At 43.3% G+C, this 16,227-nt stretch overlaps 1 protein-coding gene across 2 annotated transcripts in view; it reads left to right on the plus strand.

The window, feature by feature from the left end:
- The window catches only part of itgb5 (integrin, beta 5), a 44,886-nt gene extending 41,711 nt beyond the window's left edge, over positions 1-3,175 (plus strand). For both annotated transcript variants that reach the window (XM_082507650.1, XM_082507649.1), the window contains exon 16: positions 45-3,175. In XM_082507650.1, the coding sequence (XP_082363776.1) occupies positions 45-140 (96 nt within the window). In that variant the 3' untranslated portion in view covers positions 141-3,175. The remainder of the gene's footprint in view (positions 1-44) is intronic.
- Positions 3,176-16,227: the final 13,052 nt, after the last annotated feature.

Genomic DNA, 16,227 nt, shown 5'->3' on the forward strand with positions numbered 1-16,227 from the left:
ATGGGCCCTTCAGGTATTAAAAGTCTCATCTCTCTCCCCCTCAGGCCTCTAACCCTCTGTACAAGCACCCCATCTCTACACATTTTGTGGAAACAGATTTCAGCATGTACAGTAAGTCCTACAATGGAGGGCTCCACTGATCCCTCAGTACAGGGCGCGGCGGGACCGGTCCAACAAGTAGATCAAGGAGACGTGCCTGAGGTGGATGGTGGACTGAGCACACTCACCCGTCTGCACAGTGCACACCCACGGCGATGGCAGAAGAGAAATGACTTAGTGTGTTCAAAGAGAAGTCTGTGGCCTTTTTTTGTTTTATTTTCACCCGGGAGATTCAAACCACCTGTGTCTGTGCTTCACCGAACAAATTAACACCACCCTCGTCGTGATCGGGATACAGAGTGATTAGGGTTAGAAGTGAGCTCGTCTGCAGTTATTCATCATAGACCAACTTATGGAAACCATAACTCCAGCCACATAAAAGCACTGCTCATTCTGTACAGATCAGGCAAGATATTGGCTTCTCTTTGTATATTTTTGTAGGTGTTGAAGATGCATTTTTAGCACAGACTGCGCACCCAGCACGACTCTGAACTGCAGATGATTCCAATTCACATGATTCTTAAAAAGCACATATTTCTGAGGGGGCCGGGGCTATTAAAATGTTTGGTACTACTAACTTTTACTAAGCAACTTTTCTTACCTTCATTTTGCACAGAAGTTATTGAGTCAAGTCTTGGAAAGATTTACATAGTTTTTTTTAATGTCTTAAGTGTGTGTGTGTGTGTGTGTGTGTGTGTGCGCGTGTGTGTGTGTGTGTGCGCGTGTGTGTGTGTGTGTGTGTGTGTGTGTGTGTGTGTGTTTGTGCTCCAGTTGCACTCAGTTGCAGGGTACAAACTCACCCTTCAGCATCTGAACACTGACGTTTCAGTCTGGTGTTGCTCTGTAACAAGAAAAGAACAAATCTGGCAACATTTTGGTCTGTTTCTAGAGCTGCTCTGGCCTCCTTACCACCTCTAAGACACTGCTAAAAAAACCCATTCCCAAACATTTAGCTTTCTTTAAATGTACAACTAAATAAATAACATGCATTACATTCTATACGTTAAAACACATTCAGCAGGGGTCAGCAAGTATTCAATCATGGGCTCTTTAGTATATTTATATACAGTATATATTATGGGTTCATTTATTAACTTCCTTGAATATAGGCAGGACTGGATTTAATGTGGTTATGTTTATTGATATAAGCCCAGTGTTAATATTTTTAAACACGACTATTAAACCTCATCTTGTGTCGGGGAGGCTGAGTGGCCAGATTTGGCCCCTGGTCACCATTAGCCTGCCCAGTTTATTTTATGTTGTAAAATAAATGAGTGTTAATAAATTAATAAGCTTAGTATTGGGAGGTCACAGGTCAAGGTCAGTCAGCTATCGCCTGACGGTAATGCCAGTCCAGATCAGTTCATACCCATCTGTGTATCTTATTGGCCAATCTGAGTTGCTGCTGCCACTGCAAAAGCTGTTTTTGCAACCCACCTCAGCTCCTCTTTATCATGTATGTCATTTGTACCCGGTCACATTTTGGACAGAGAAGACAGATGGTTTGAAAGAGGAGTAAAAGAAGCCATCTATGTGCACTGTGGCTTACGACACCAACTGTCTGCCATCTATAATCCAGTTTTGAGATCCCTTCCCAGACGCCTTAACGCCCACACACATCCTGGGCCATTTGACCTCAGGACATCGCATGAAAGGGTGGGGCTAGGTCTCACAGTGAGTTCACCCGAAACCTTGGCTGATTGTGACCTACACCCGTTTTCACACCTTGGCTCATGTAGAGGATCATTAGGGGGTCCATTGTCCCTCTTGGGGGGGACACTCCCATAGGGCTTAAATCTGGGACTCTTAGAACTGAAGAAGCTACTCTGATGAGAGGTTAAACCTCTTAAAGCAGCTTAAAGAAGTCCAGACGCTTTTCTTTCCAAGCTCCTTAGTCTACACTGACCTGGATGACTGAGAACCTTCACAGACATACCTGGTTCAGTATCTTGCTTCTGCAACGTCCTTCTATTTAGGCTTTCCATGTATGACAACGAGAGGGTGGGAGGTACCAGAGCCATGCCGCCAAATCCAACCTCCTGCAGATAATTTGGATAAAGTGTTTCTTACACAATTATCTTTTTGACTGTTTAGACAAAACAAGCAATATGATGATGTCACTGTTACAAAGTGACAGAACTAATAAAGTGCTAGAATTCCATTCACCAAATATGAAGCACAATCTTCTTGGAAATATTGTGAGATAATTTTACTGAAAAGCCTTAACAAAATCCAAATAGATAAGTTAAATAGGATACATTTTTCACCCATTATCTAGTTTGGTCCTTTCACTTTTGTTTAATTTTTCAGTCTATGAATATGCCGCTGAGTTGAATAAAATGTATATATGCAGAAAAAAAACATTAATTATAATCAACAGTGTCTTTTTAAATGTATTGACAGTAAGGAAAATCTCAAACATCACCAGCCTCTGATTCTCTAAAACCAGCTCCCAAACACAGGGTTAGGGGTCTGCGCTGTGTGAAATAGCCAGCACTGTGGTAATGACGTTCTCAACGTTCACGTGCAGTGGAGACACAGATCAGTGTGACTGTGACATGTGCGGTGCTGTGTTAATGTTATTTGGGCACATAATATGACTGGCTTATAATATGACTCTGTATTCGCCCTGCCAGCTGTGGGAGTGGGTGGAAGCAAAGTGTCCAGGGTCATAAATCAGCAGTCGTTGTTCCCACAGGAAGAAGCTCTGTCTGAACCGTCAGAGGGAAAGCAGGACGTGTAGGGAGGGGTGAGCCTGGGGGAAGAAGGTGCTCTGTGAGCTTTTTGGTAACAATCTTAAGTGTAAGTGGCAGGAACTTGGAGTTGGCGTGAGTGAGTGATGAATGTTAATAATATTACATGTGGGCATGCGAGGCTAAAAGTGCCTTGCAGTTTTCACTTGGCTCGGGTGTGCTTCTTGGCACAGCTGACTGAAGTTCTCCCACCACTACCTTTTCCAGCTCCTCCTCTTTGTACAGCCCTGAACATTTACACATGGAAAAACAGGACTCGCAGCACTCCCTGTAACACTGCACGCACACACAGCAAAACAATAAATCTGCTTTTGTCAAAACTCCGTCAGTCTCTTGTGTTTGCTTCAGTCCATTGTTGAATTTTCTCAAAGGCTATTTTAGGACGAACGTTGTGAATCAGAGTTCTATTCCAGCACATGCGTGTGTGCACACTTCAAAGTTTGGTAAAACATCTGTTTGCACCACTAACTCTGCTCTTACATGTTTGATGTGTAATTGCTCAGACAGGACTGCTTCTCTGATGCTGTAATTTACACTTGGTTAAACTCCTCCCACACATTATCATAATGACTCTGTAATTAGGTTTATTCCATGTGCTTCAAATTAACTTTTTTTTTTTCATTTTTAAAGAACAGCAGCTAATTTAGTTCATTCTCTGTTTAATATGTCACTAAATGTTGCACTACACATTTGTGCAGAGTTAATTACATGTCCACACATCAGAATCCATACAGAGATGTGAACATTCGCATGTAACAGTCAGTATTTTTTGATTTGTTATTTTTATGTTAATGATAAATGATTATAAAAGATCTTATAAATGACAGTTTTGTCTCTCACAATAAAGTGAAATGTGTTTAAAAATTTTACAAAGGGATTGAAGACACTTTGTACTTTAGGGGAACCCCTTTAACAAAGCTGTTAATCTCCACTGCTTTTGCATTGTCCTCAGTTTATCCCCGTCCCCAGAAGTGTCTGTGATACGCTGTATGTACACACACCAGAAAAAAATCTTAAAATGCAACAAAAGAAAATACTTTTTTTCTTTTGAGGGTTTTTTTTTTTTTCATATTTTCACAATTACCTCCATGCTCCTGGGACAGAGTTTTACAAAGGGCTGATATCCTTGTCGATAATACAGAGGACAGTGTAGTGTTGTCGGTGTTGATACAGTGTTGTCTGTATGTAGGTGAGTCTTTCTCAGCTCCATCCAGTCCGGCCAGTTTGCCACAGATACGGGGTCTGAGTTCTTCTAAAAGGGGGAAAGTTCCACCATCAGTGACCCTCAAACAAAAAGCTTTTTTCTTACATTGCAAAGGTTCAGGATAACACAGCACACATTGACCGGCTCACTCGTGCCTGTGGTTAAGATTTCTTCGAATGGGAAGGAAAAACTCTGTCCTGTGTGTTGCCCTGCTCAAGGTGAGCTCATAAATCTCCACACCCACCCTGGGTGGTTTTGAGTTTGTCTCTTCTCGCCCTCCTGCCTCGTTTGTAGCACCAGCACTGTGAGACACTCGTGGAGTCACAGAGCTTAGGTTCAGCATGGCTGCCAGAGGACGGAGGGAGGGGGAACTTTAGTGTAGATAACAAAAAGAGTAAACATGGGAAAATAAAGTGTTAACAGCTGGAAGATGATAATGGAGGCTAATTACTGCTGAACAGACGTCTGACTTCATGTTCTGATGAACTACAGCTCGGGGGGATAGATGGTCTATTTACTCCAGTTCTGTTAAACTGACATTTTATCATTTTTAAGTATGGTGATCCCTGGCGCATCCCACTGGTTATATTTGTGAAGCAGGATCCATGTGGTTTTTAAACCGTCCAGCATTTTCTGACAGGCCTTTATGGAAGCGTTTGCTTTAATATGGCTTTTAATGCACTGATATAATGGACAGCTAACCGAGGTCATAGTTGAATATTTCACTTCCTTTTTTGCCATCTTTCCTGTATGAAAAACAAGCTTCCTTCTGCTTTATTGCCACAAAACATTGTGTTTGTGCTCGCCCTGCATCATTTCACTGTCCTTCTCAGACTGACACCTACAGCTTGGAGATCTGCTGCAGCTGGAAAAGTGTAACTGCTTTTGTTTCATGTTGTATGCTTAGTCATTTAAAAAAGAAAAACGGGGGGAATAAAATCCCACACTTACAATAAAGAGTAAAGCTGGACATACAAAGTGAATGTACCAAGTCTGTCCCATATTCAGCAAGTGAAAATAAAATAAACAAAAGGTGAATCAAATGGACCATTACGGCAAGCCTGGGATGGTCAATTTGGTAAAGTAAATCCGTTGGGCACAATCTTACTAGAGGCATCATCAGCTAGACTGCATCCTTAAACAACCATGAGCACCTCACAACTCCACAAATAGTTAATTCTAGTATTCCTTTAAGCAGCCGTGTCTTGAAAAGTGGCCCATTTAAGGGCTAATGACCCAAATGTTTCATGCAGGTATGGTCCAGACTGGATTTATTCTCTTGATAATGTTTGAGTGCTCGATGTTTTGGCAATAACGGTTCACACTGAAGTGCTATTGCATTGATATTTGAATCAGTTGGGTTTTTTTTTTATGCCTCAGTAATGCTGGTAACAGCTAGCCTTGTCAGAGATTCCCAGACTAAGTTATGCCACAGGTTTCTCCTTCTGCACACACAAATGTATCTTTCCCTTAACACTAAAAAAAGAACAAGTGCGTTGTGTGTGCCTTCCTTGGAGCGTTAATCTGTCTCTAATGTAAATGTTTTGTGTAAACTGCTGAGTTTAGTTTAGATCTGTGTCTGGATGCTGAGACAGTTCAGTGGGTGGTAGATCGTATGAGTGGGAGTAAGCAGCTCACTCGTCAGCACTCTTCTTTGTTGTTGTCCACGTGCTTCAGTGAAACTGTGTGAACCAAGTGGGAAAATATCAGAGACCTCTGACCTCCACTCCTGAAGACTGTCATTGTCAGCCAATCTGAGACTTAGGTGAGATTTAGCTTTTGATGCAAAGCTGCATATTTTTCATACATTACAGTATACTGTTTAACTAGCAAGAGGCTTGTGACAGGCAAAACAAAAGGTAACACCATCTTCTCATCTACTGTATGACGCGCACGCTGCACTGTCAGCTGTGCTTCCTCTCAATGATTTATTCAATGTATTACAGGCTGAATGTACGCCCAGTGTGCTGTTGCATCTCTCTCTAAAACTTTAAGTCTATTGCCGTCTTTCATTCTCAAAAGAGTTTTTGTATGGTTTATGGTCTGTGGCTGTTTTTATTTTTTGTGGTTTTGGCATGGCTCCTTGTTTCCACTAAAGGAATTTGCTACAGCATATGAGAATCACTTGTTTGCAGCAGGACAACAGAAATTCCTGTCTGAAGATAATAAAGTTGGGTCCACATAGAAGACTGAGCAGCAGAAATGTGGGCTGTTGACATGTATGTAGATTATTAGTGCCTGTGTATCTGTGCTCATAGTACAGTCACAGCAGATCAGTCCCCAATATCCAGACTTCTGCTGCCCTCTAGTGAGTAGAACCATGTTAGTACAGTTGGGGAAAAAAAGAAAGAAGACGTTTTGTCCTCATGCTAAATAGACCGTTTTTCAGAAGACTACACTTCAAATACTGTCAGTTACATTCTGGATTTTGAATATTAAAATATTTTCCATGCATGTGTTGAAAACATGCAGAAACCTGTTAAATCCTAACCCTAAATGGCCACAGGTGACCTAGTGGCTGTCACAAGGTTAGCAGATGAGATGTTCTTGACAGTTTTCACATTTAAGTCAAAGTCTTCTTTAACAAGTCATTTAAAATACATATTTGAAGGATGTGGGTAATTTTTTTTGATGCTGCTTTATATTTTCCCTGCATTTCAAGGAAGGAAAATATAATACTTTTGAGCTCATTACAGTTATTTATAAATCACAGCATAATATAATTAAACTTTCCAGCTGCATTTCCCTAAGGAAAGATTACTTGAAAGAAAGAACATAACATGTACTGAAGTTTGAGAAATAATCAGTTTGGCGATTAGAGTCAGATGTAGCAACAGTGTGGTGTCCCAACAATGGATGGTTGTAATAGAAGAGCCCCTGATTCTGGGCACTGCTGGTGGTAGTGACGCACGCAGCTGACAGCTGGAGACTTGGATTGGAGGCTTTGTGAGTGACCAGGTTGAGATGGAAATGGTGAGGAAGCGGTTCACCACAAACATGTCTGAAGGACTGAGAGACAGAATAGTAGTGATGGGCAGATGAAGCTTCATGAAGCACTGAAGCTTTTCATCCATTTGGTTCACCCCAGCGCAAAGCGTCTTGAAGCTTCATTTGCTCTAGCAGGACACCTACTGGACGTAAAAATATTAGTTGGCATGAATTTGAAGAGTGTGGCCTTTTGCACACAGCCTGTAAATGTCAACAACAAAAGGAGTGTGTAAAACATCTATATTGTAGTGATGGCAGTATACTGTGTATATTTACACTGGCAGTATGGACAATGATCATTTGGAAATGCTTAAAATGGAAACGATCATTTACTGTGAGGTGAGGTGTGGTTGGGGTGTGGACAGTGGTTGTGCTTTAGTAACGTTGAGGTATGGACAGCTACACACTGAGGCTTTGAGCCTCAGTCCTGCCTGTTCACATTTTATTCTGTAAAAACTAAATTTTCACTGCTTTTATGACCTTTTTAGTGGGGAGAACATAGCTAGGATTTAATGATTTAACAAATCTTTTAAATCCTTTGTCCTCCACAATGCTAAATGGCTGGGAGTCCTCAATCACCATGGTGACCAGGTCTTCATCTATTTGAGATTGTTCTCCTGAGGAAAGACAACAAAAACAAAGCACAAATATAAATATCACACACGTAACTTATAACAGTTGTATAATATTGTTATATCATTTAGTAACATTACTGCATGCTATATTATCATTGCATTTGATGGCTCACCTGGTCTTGCTCCACAATCGGTGTTCCCCCTATTCTCATGCAAAGCTCTGTAGTGCCTAAGCATGGATGAGGTGTTGTTGTTATATCCCAGCTCCCTGGCACACAGCAAACACTTCACCTTGTACAAAAGTAAAAGCTGCTTAACATAAGTTTTATTGCACCATCAGTATTATGAAAATACATCTTCTGTAGAAATTTACATACCTTGTTGGGAGGAATAAAATCAAAATGTTCCCACACAGGGGAGGACATCCTCCTCTTCTTAGCTGCCTCCATTCTCTCCTGACTTTCTCTCCTCACTCTCATAAACCTCCAAACTGTCTCCAAACTCTCACTAACCGCAACTCTCCATCAAACACCCACATTTTGAATGAAGTCTGAGGGGTTTATATCGCTGTCATAGCTCGTGGCAAATTTCGAACCACTTCATGAACCAGTCACGTGGTACAGCCGGGCAGCTCCCATAAATGAAGCAAGCCTCGATATGCGCATCGAGGAAACGCCCCTCAATTACTCGACACAAGCTTCGAAGCCTCGATACAGAACGTCACCTCACTACAGAATAGCACTGGGATGGAAAGCACAGAGAAGAGAGGCTGATTGGCAGAAGGCAAACCAGAGTGATCCTGCAGGGTTTCCTTCAAATTGGAAAACATCTCTAAATTGGCTTTTGGCTTTAAGTAAAACAAGCAAGTACATCGTCTGTAAGGTTCTCAGTCATGGTCATGGTAATGTAGGGAGCTTGGAAAGAAAAGTGACTGGACTTCTTAAGCAAATACACAGTTTACTTACGAAACACACAGTGTTTCCAAGATGGCGCCAGTGTTCACGGCGGAGCGTCTCTTCAACTTCTGTTTGCTGTTTGTTATTTGTTCTTTTTTGTGTTGTCTTGATGTGTACGCGGGTTTCACATATCAAACTCTTCTGAATCTTAGGCCTTTGCATCACCAAACACCTGCTCTGAAGTGGAATTCAGAAAATTTTCCCCTGCTTCTGCCGGACTTTTCTAACTGCCTACGCCGCTTACCTTTTTCTCCTCCACACAAGAAGCGATCTAGGAGACGGGGTAAACGAGGCGGTCTCCGTGTTAATCAAGGCTTTTCTAAATTTTCATAATGTGGCTACTCGCAGTGCTTTCATGGATACCCTGCCACCTTCCCATGCTCACTGGGATCACTCAAGCCACAGATTGTTCTGTCATCGCTGGATTCGCCATGTTGGAGCTCATGCTCCCGTGGACCTGCCGGCTGAGGCTCCACCTGTTCAGAGTTGGGTACGGTCTTCCAGAGGCGGTGTGAACCACAGCAACCTTCGTCAACTGAGATATGTTCCAGCCAGCAATAATGCGACCCCTCTCCGGATGGCCCTGCTAAACACAAGATCACTGGCAAATAAAACTTTTGTCTTAAACGACCTTTTTCTCTCATCGGAGTTGGATTACTTTTTCCTGGCGGAAACCTGGCTTCGTCCTGGTGAGTTCTTCTCCTTCTCGGAACTTCTCCCTCCCTCCTGCCAAGTCTGCCTTCCTGTCAGGTATAATTACAAAAAACAGTCCCAAGCCTCGAGTCCTTTTTAAACTCTATGATTAACCCTGATGTCATTACTCATAGAGATGCGTCCCCCGCACTCTGTGATAACTTCCTAGGTATTTCACTGATAAAATCTTAGTCCTAAGGGCTCCATATTTGCCGACATTGGCTGGCCAAGTTCCTGCTTCTCAAGTTCAGATTGTTTTTCAGCAGTTTGAGCCAGTGTCTTTCTCCACCTTAAAGGAGATAATTGGTCACCTTAGAATTTCGAACTCCCCGCATGATATTCTTCCCTTCTTCTATAATAATTCTTGATATTATTATCAAGGCTGGAGCTTGGTTTAAATCATATTTTCAGAGAGGACTTTCTCTGTTGCTATGGGCCAGTAATTTTCTTCTTCTGCCCCTATCCACTGTGGTGTGCCTCAGGGGTCTGTTCTTGGTCCTACTTTGTTCTCCCTGTATATGCTGCCTTTGGGCTCTATTTTCAACAAATATAACATCTCCTTCCACTGCTATGCCGACAACATCCAAATTTACTTCCCCTTGACCTTGGATGTCTCTGACCCACTACAACCTTTGTTCAATTGTCTTCATGATGTTAAAGTTTGGCTATCACAAAACTTTCTCACTTTGAATGAAAATAAAACTGAAGTAATTGTCTTTGATAGTCATACCCCTCTGGGTCAGTTAACAGACACCCTTGGTCCTCTTGCCAGCCATCTCTCTCGCACGGTAAGAAACCTTGGAGTGTTTTTGGATAGCTCTCTTAAATTGGAGAAGCAAGTGTCCTCAGTGGTAAAAACTAGCTTTTATCAGTTGCGTTTGATATTGTTACGGATTCAAATATTGGAGATGGATACAAGAGGAAAAACCACAATAACAACACTGGTCCGGCCAGGTTGAGTCAAACGATGATTTTAATGATCACACGCGTGGGAGATGGACACCGTACGCAGACAGCATCAGATCTCGAAATGGTGGAGCATTGATCAAACTCTTATAGCCTCTAGTGGCCCCCACCTTATCATAAAAACCTAAACATTCACATGCTTTCTCTCACACGGCGCCTAAGCTACGACCTTGGCTCCTTCTTTATCTGCTCCTGCTGAGATGGGGCAGAAAACTCCAGTATGTTCTGTTCTCTTCCAATCAGACAAATAAGGCGATGACTTTCTGCGAACAGTATTTCTTATAACTCAGCAGTATAATGCATCATAAAACAATATCATTCATTCACAATAAATCAGCAGTCTAATGTAATGCAAATCAGTTTAACAAATGCAATAGTTATCCGCTTCTTCTAATTCAGGAGAATAATGCAAACCAAAACTACATAATAATTCACAATCTTTAATTAAGGGTCTAACATGGCATAAAATAATATTATAATACCACAATATCAAAGGCGAAGCCCTATATTCCTTTAAAAGTACTTGAAAAACTTATTCATGCATTTGTCACCTCTAGACTGGACTATTGTAACTCTCTATACCTGGGCCTCCAACAATCCTCCCTCTACCGCTTGCAGTTAGTTCAAAATGCTGCTGCACGCTTTCTGACAGATACTAGAAAGTATGATCATATCACCCCAGTTCTAGCTAATTTGCATTGGCTAATTTGCACTAATTTAGCAGTTACCTGACTGAACTCCTCCGCTTGTATAACCCCAGGAGGGCACTAAGATCATTTTGTCAGATGCTCTTAGAACAACTTAGATCCTGGCTGAAGTCCAGAGGTGATCGGGCCTTTGCAATTGCATCACCTAGACTTTGGAATAGTCTCCCCGCTTCTATTCGCACTTCTGAGTCTATACATTCTTTTAAAACTCATTCTTTTTACTTTGGCTTTTGGATCAAATTAGTTTTAACTATCATCAGGCCTGTTTTATGTCTGTGACCTTTGATGTTTGTTGGTGTGTTTGCTGTTTGTTTGTTAACTTTTAATCTCTTGCTGTTTTTTTGCTGATTGTTAAGGACTTTGATCAACCCTGTTGTTTGTTCTGAACCTGAACCTGAAATACATCTTCCACCCCTGCCTGCCTCCAGACCACCTTTCATCAACTTCTACTTCTTTCGGCTGCTGTCTTTAGGTGTTGCCACAGTGGATAGTCTGCCTCTATCTCACCTTGTCTCTAGCATCCTCTTCTGTTACGCCTATCCTCTGCATGCCTCCTTCGTTGCATCCATGAACCTCCTCTGAGATTGTTCTCTTTTCCTCCTGCCTGGCTGCTCCATATTTAACATCCTCTGTCCAATATATCCACTAAGCCTCCTCTGCACATGTCCAAACATCTCAGCCTTGTCTTTAACTTTGTCTCCAAACTTCTCAGCCTGAACTGTCTCTTTGATGTCCTCATTTCTAATCCTGTCCAGCCTGGTCACTCCCAATGAAGATCTTTTAAATTCCTGTCCACGTCTCTAAACCATGCATCATAGCAGGTCTCACTACAGTACACTACAGATCACAATGTCATCTGCAAACATCACAGTTCAGAGACTCCTGCGTAACATCATCAGTCAACCTGTTCATCACACGGCAAACAAGGAGCTTGAAGCCAATTTCTGATGTAATCTCACTCCCACCATAAAACCATCTGTTACTCCTACACCTCAACACTGTCCTCATACATGTCCTGCACCATATTAACATGCTTCTCTGCCACTCCTGACTTCCTCATACAGTAGCACAGTTCCTCTCTTTGCACCCTATCATCTGCTTTCCAGACCTCATCTTGCTGAAAGTGAAAAAGTGCAGCTCAAAACTTTCAAAACAAGACCATCCTCTTTCTAAAGAAGTTTTCCTTTTGGACTCAAAAGAATCCCCTCACATGAAGATGGGAGAGGACTGTAAAGCCAGCTGACTTATCTGCAGTCTGTAACTGAGCGTTCTGATGGGATAGGGAAATCTCCGAAAGAGGCAATGATGAGAGTTTTATTACAGAAAACATGTCAGGTTGGGGGAAATGGGGAGTGAGCTGGTAGATATTTCAGAACTGAGTTTTTCATCCAAGAGAGATGGCCTATGGCACAGGAAAGCCAAAATTGGTCACTGGAGAAAACAAGGGAAATACAAAGAACTAGAAGTTTCTGTAGGGAGATCAGGAAGTACTCCTGCTGAGGAGTATATACACTCTTCACCATTTAAAGAGGGAGAGAGGGGGTTGCACCAGAGGAAACAAAAACTGAAATTAAAAATAAATAAATATATGGAGATGCACAGAGTAAGTAAATCTTCAAATTAAGACTGACAAGATTGACAAAATGGAAAACCCCCACAAAGTACAGAGTGAACACAAGAAAGAAAGTTAATCAGAAGCCATTAAGTTACTACAGAGAGAATTGCCCCCTAAGGTATCACTCCTGTGTTAGCTCAGTTGGCCACCTGTGAAACTGGGCTAATTTAAAATTTTTACCCCTCCAAGGAGTTGCTATAGCTCAGTTGGTTCAGCCAGTGATCTGCATGTTGTACATTTGCCTTGGATCAGTCCTGTAAGCCACCCCTCTGCCTGCTCTCTACTGTGGATGTCTAAAAATGGCCAAAAAGGTTTTATTATTATTTATGTGGATCAGCCCCACAGTATATCATGGCTCTTTAAAGTTCATATTTTGCCTCCTGGTCCCTGAGGTGTTGAGCCCCGGCGCCCTCGGTATGGGAGGCATGTACAATATCCACAGAAACCTCAGAATCTCAGCTAAAAGCTCATATAAACCATTTCTACGACCACCAAACACAGTGAAAATAACAACAATTAAAAGAGCAGGTGTGTCACTTCACAAAATGTCCATAAACACAAACAACCGAGCCTTATGTGCACAGAACCATGGCTAACCAAGTGAACAATACATTTTCTAAAAGCAGAGATCTCACAGATTCCAACACTGGAAGTTTCATCACGCTCCGACCAAAATTCACTGAACCAGCTGCAAAAGAAGACCACAAATATGTTTGATGCTCGACAAAAATTAACGTGAAATCAGACTTACCTTTTCCACCACTTCCAATGCGGGGTATGATCCTTGGTCATGGCATGTAGTTACTACTTTAAGACACTCCAGGTACGTATAAATCAGCTGTGCAGACGTGAAACCAGTGATCGTTTGATCTCCACTTGAGAGTGAGCGTGTGTGACAGCTTGTGTGTGGTGCCTCTGTGTGGTACTGTGTGAGAGTGTTTGTGTGTGGCTCTAGCTGCTGGTGCCATGTCTCACGGTCTCATGGGTTGCACACGTAGCGCTCACCTAGGGTCCTGCAGCCAGCTGTTCACCTGCCGTGTTGCCTGTGGTCTCGCAGGTTCACGTAGTCATTGGGTCCCTTCTCTCCAGGGAAGAGTTGCTTCTGCACGCTGTATTCCCCTGGCGCATTGCCTGTGTTTCGCCAGTTTACGCAGCCAGCAGGGACCCGTTCGGTAGCTCAGTGAGCCCAGCTTCCTAGCTGTAAAGCACTTCACACAGTTCAGTACGAATAAAGAATAACAAGAGGGAAAAAGTGTTGTAGCTTGTAGCTGTTGCTTATCTGGTAGCTGGAGGAGAGTGTGTTTTTTTTGTTTGTTTTTTCCTTCTGGATTCGGCTGGCCCTGCCCCCTTGTTACACCAGAGTATGGCCACCCTAATGGGCCATAATGGTGTCGAGTGCAGCATATCCATGCCGTTGGAGGACGGGCAAGATAGATGCATTTTGTGCGTTGGTTCTGAAGATTCCTTATTAGCCAGGGAAGCTCCATAGTCCTGCTTAGACTGTTTATTTTGCCAGCATGGACTAGAGAGGCCGTTTTTTTGCCTCTAAGCACACCGGCCCCCCACTCACTAACGTTCGTAAGGCTAAAGCAGGGAGAGTGGCTACCTCACAGGTGTTTGCCCCTCCCTTGGCCCCGCGTCTGAGCTTGAGCTGGTGAAGAGTGAATATCACCAGGAGGATGTTGACGCTGGGTCTGTCCACTTGGCCCGCTTCTGGCTGGCTCCCTTTAGGTTTGACCTATATTGGTTTGACCTATTTGATATCATGGAGCTGCAGGGCCCTCGAATGGAGGTGCCACTGTTGCCTGATTTCCAAGACCTGGTGCACGGCCACCAACACCGGTGGTCCCCTGCCTGCATAGGGTTTGCTGCTATGCACGGCCAGGAGCAGATCGCCTGTGGGCCCCTTACCCGAGACAATCGCTGTGCTGCTCAGGATGTCACGGCTGTGCTGTGCGGCAGGCAGGATGAAGGACCCAAAATGCAGGACAAGGAAACAGAGAGTTAATTTAGGGTGCAGCTTTATTGCTGGATAAACCTCATTACTCATTACATTATTTGAGGTTCTCGAAAAGTGCTATATAAATGCAATCCATTATTACAACAAACGTGACAAAACAAACTTCAAATGCTGAATTAAAACCTAAACTGGGGAACAGATACCTAGAAACTAAGAATACTCTGGACACGAGGAGACGCCAAACAGATGAAAACACAGACAATAAATAGAAGAGGAAAACGAGGGAATGAGGACCGGACGGGGAACACAGCTGACACTAATTAACAGACGGGACCAGTGAGACGCAAAACTAGAAACATTAACATAGGGCACAGACTGTCAAAGTAAAACAGGAAGTAATGAGAAGACACACACAGACGAGACCAGGAATAGCAGATATGAAAACATAACAGAAACATGAGATACAAAAGCACAGGGAAGGCACCGTAACAGAACTGTGAACTATAATTACAATACAAACAGAAAGCCATAATTCAGAAGCTATAACTTAACTCAAAAACCTGAGCACTAGATCACCAGACCCAGGACCGTGACACAGGAAATGTCACGAGGCCTGCTTAGGCGCTTTGCGAGTGTGTGGAGGCTGTGCCTATTATCCTGTTGATTCCTCTGTGTCAAAGACTGCTTCTGGCGGGGGATAGCTGAGGACTTTAAGGCTGCATGTTCTGAACCTTATTCTAGAACCCATTGTGCTTTTCAGCCGCAGAATCCAAAGATACGTCAGTCCTCTCTGAGACTGTTTTTTGTGTGATCAAACCAGCTGCCTCCGAGACTAAGACTTGTCATGGTCTGGTAAAAAATGTTTTCATAGACATTTGCATGGAAAATGCAAATGTCTATGAAAACATTTGGAAAATGCAAATGTGACAACCCTGCCTTCTTGCCGTAAACCCTGTCCGACTTCCACCTCTCCCAGTAGGGCGAGCTGCAGTAATCTCCCACTGAGGGCTTGAACTGAGAGTCAGCTTAGCATCTGGTGGCCTATCCGATCTTTGCCGCGGTATGTCAGGCGTACCCGGCCAATTCGGACAACGGATTAGCTTTTCATTGCCTTCCATGCCAGGATCCTGAGCAAGTCCAAATCCTGGTTGTCCCACTGGGTGGTAGAGGCAATCCAGCAGGCTTATGCCTCTGCAGGAGTTCCCCTCCCCTCGGGAGTGCGGGCCCATTCAATCCATGGGGTAGCCAGTTCTCTGGCCTTGTGAAGGGGCCCTCCCTCTCTGCCATTTGTGCGGCGGCAACATGGTCCTTGGCTACTGCCTTTACTAGGTTTTACCACTTGAACGTGGCAGCCAGCCCCTCTTTCGGGGAGCAGGTGCTGGGTGCCCGTCAGCAGTAACCTTTGTCTCGTCAGTCGGCCTAGCATTTTGCAGGCTACAATGAGCAGCTGCTTAATTGCAGTCCTTGCGTCTTGTGGGACTCGTTCACGTCAGTCTTGCGTGTGGCAGACTGATGCCTCTGCCCACCTTTGCATTTGGCGGGGCCTTGACAGCGGTGGCGTGTATATATTTGCATTTGTATATAGTTTGTCGGTACACTTTCACTCTAGGGTTTCGGTTGCACTGTCTCCTTGCGGGGGTGTCTTAAAGAGTTACCCCGTACATATGGAATATGTAACGGAGTGGAGAGATAGTCTTGATCTGATAGAGAA

Source organism: Aulonocara stuartgranti, assembly GCF_965226115.1.
Source record: "Aulonocara stuartgranti genome assembly, chromosome: 16".
Classification (NCBI taxonomy): domain Eukaryota; kingdom Metazoa; phylum Chordata; class Actinopteri; order Cichliformes; family Cichlidae; genus Aulonocara; species Aulonocara stuartgranti.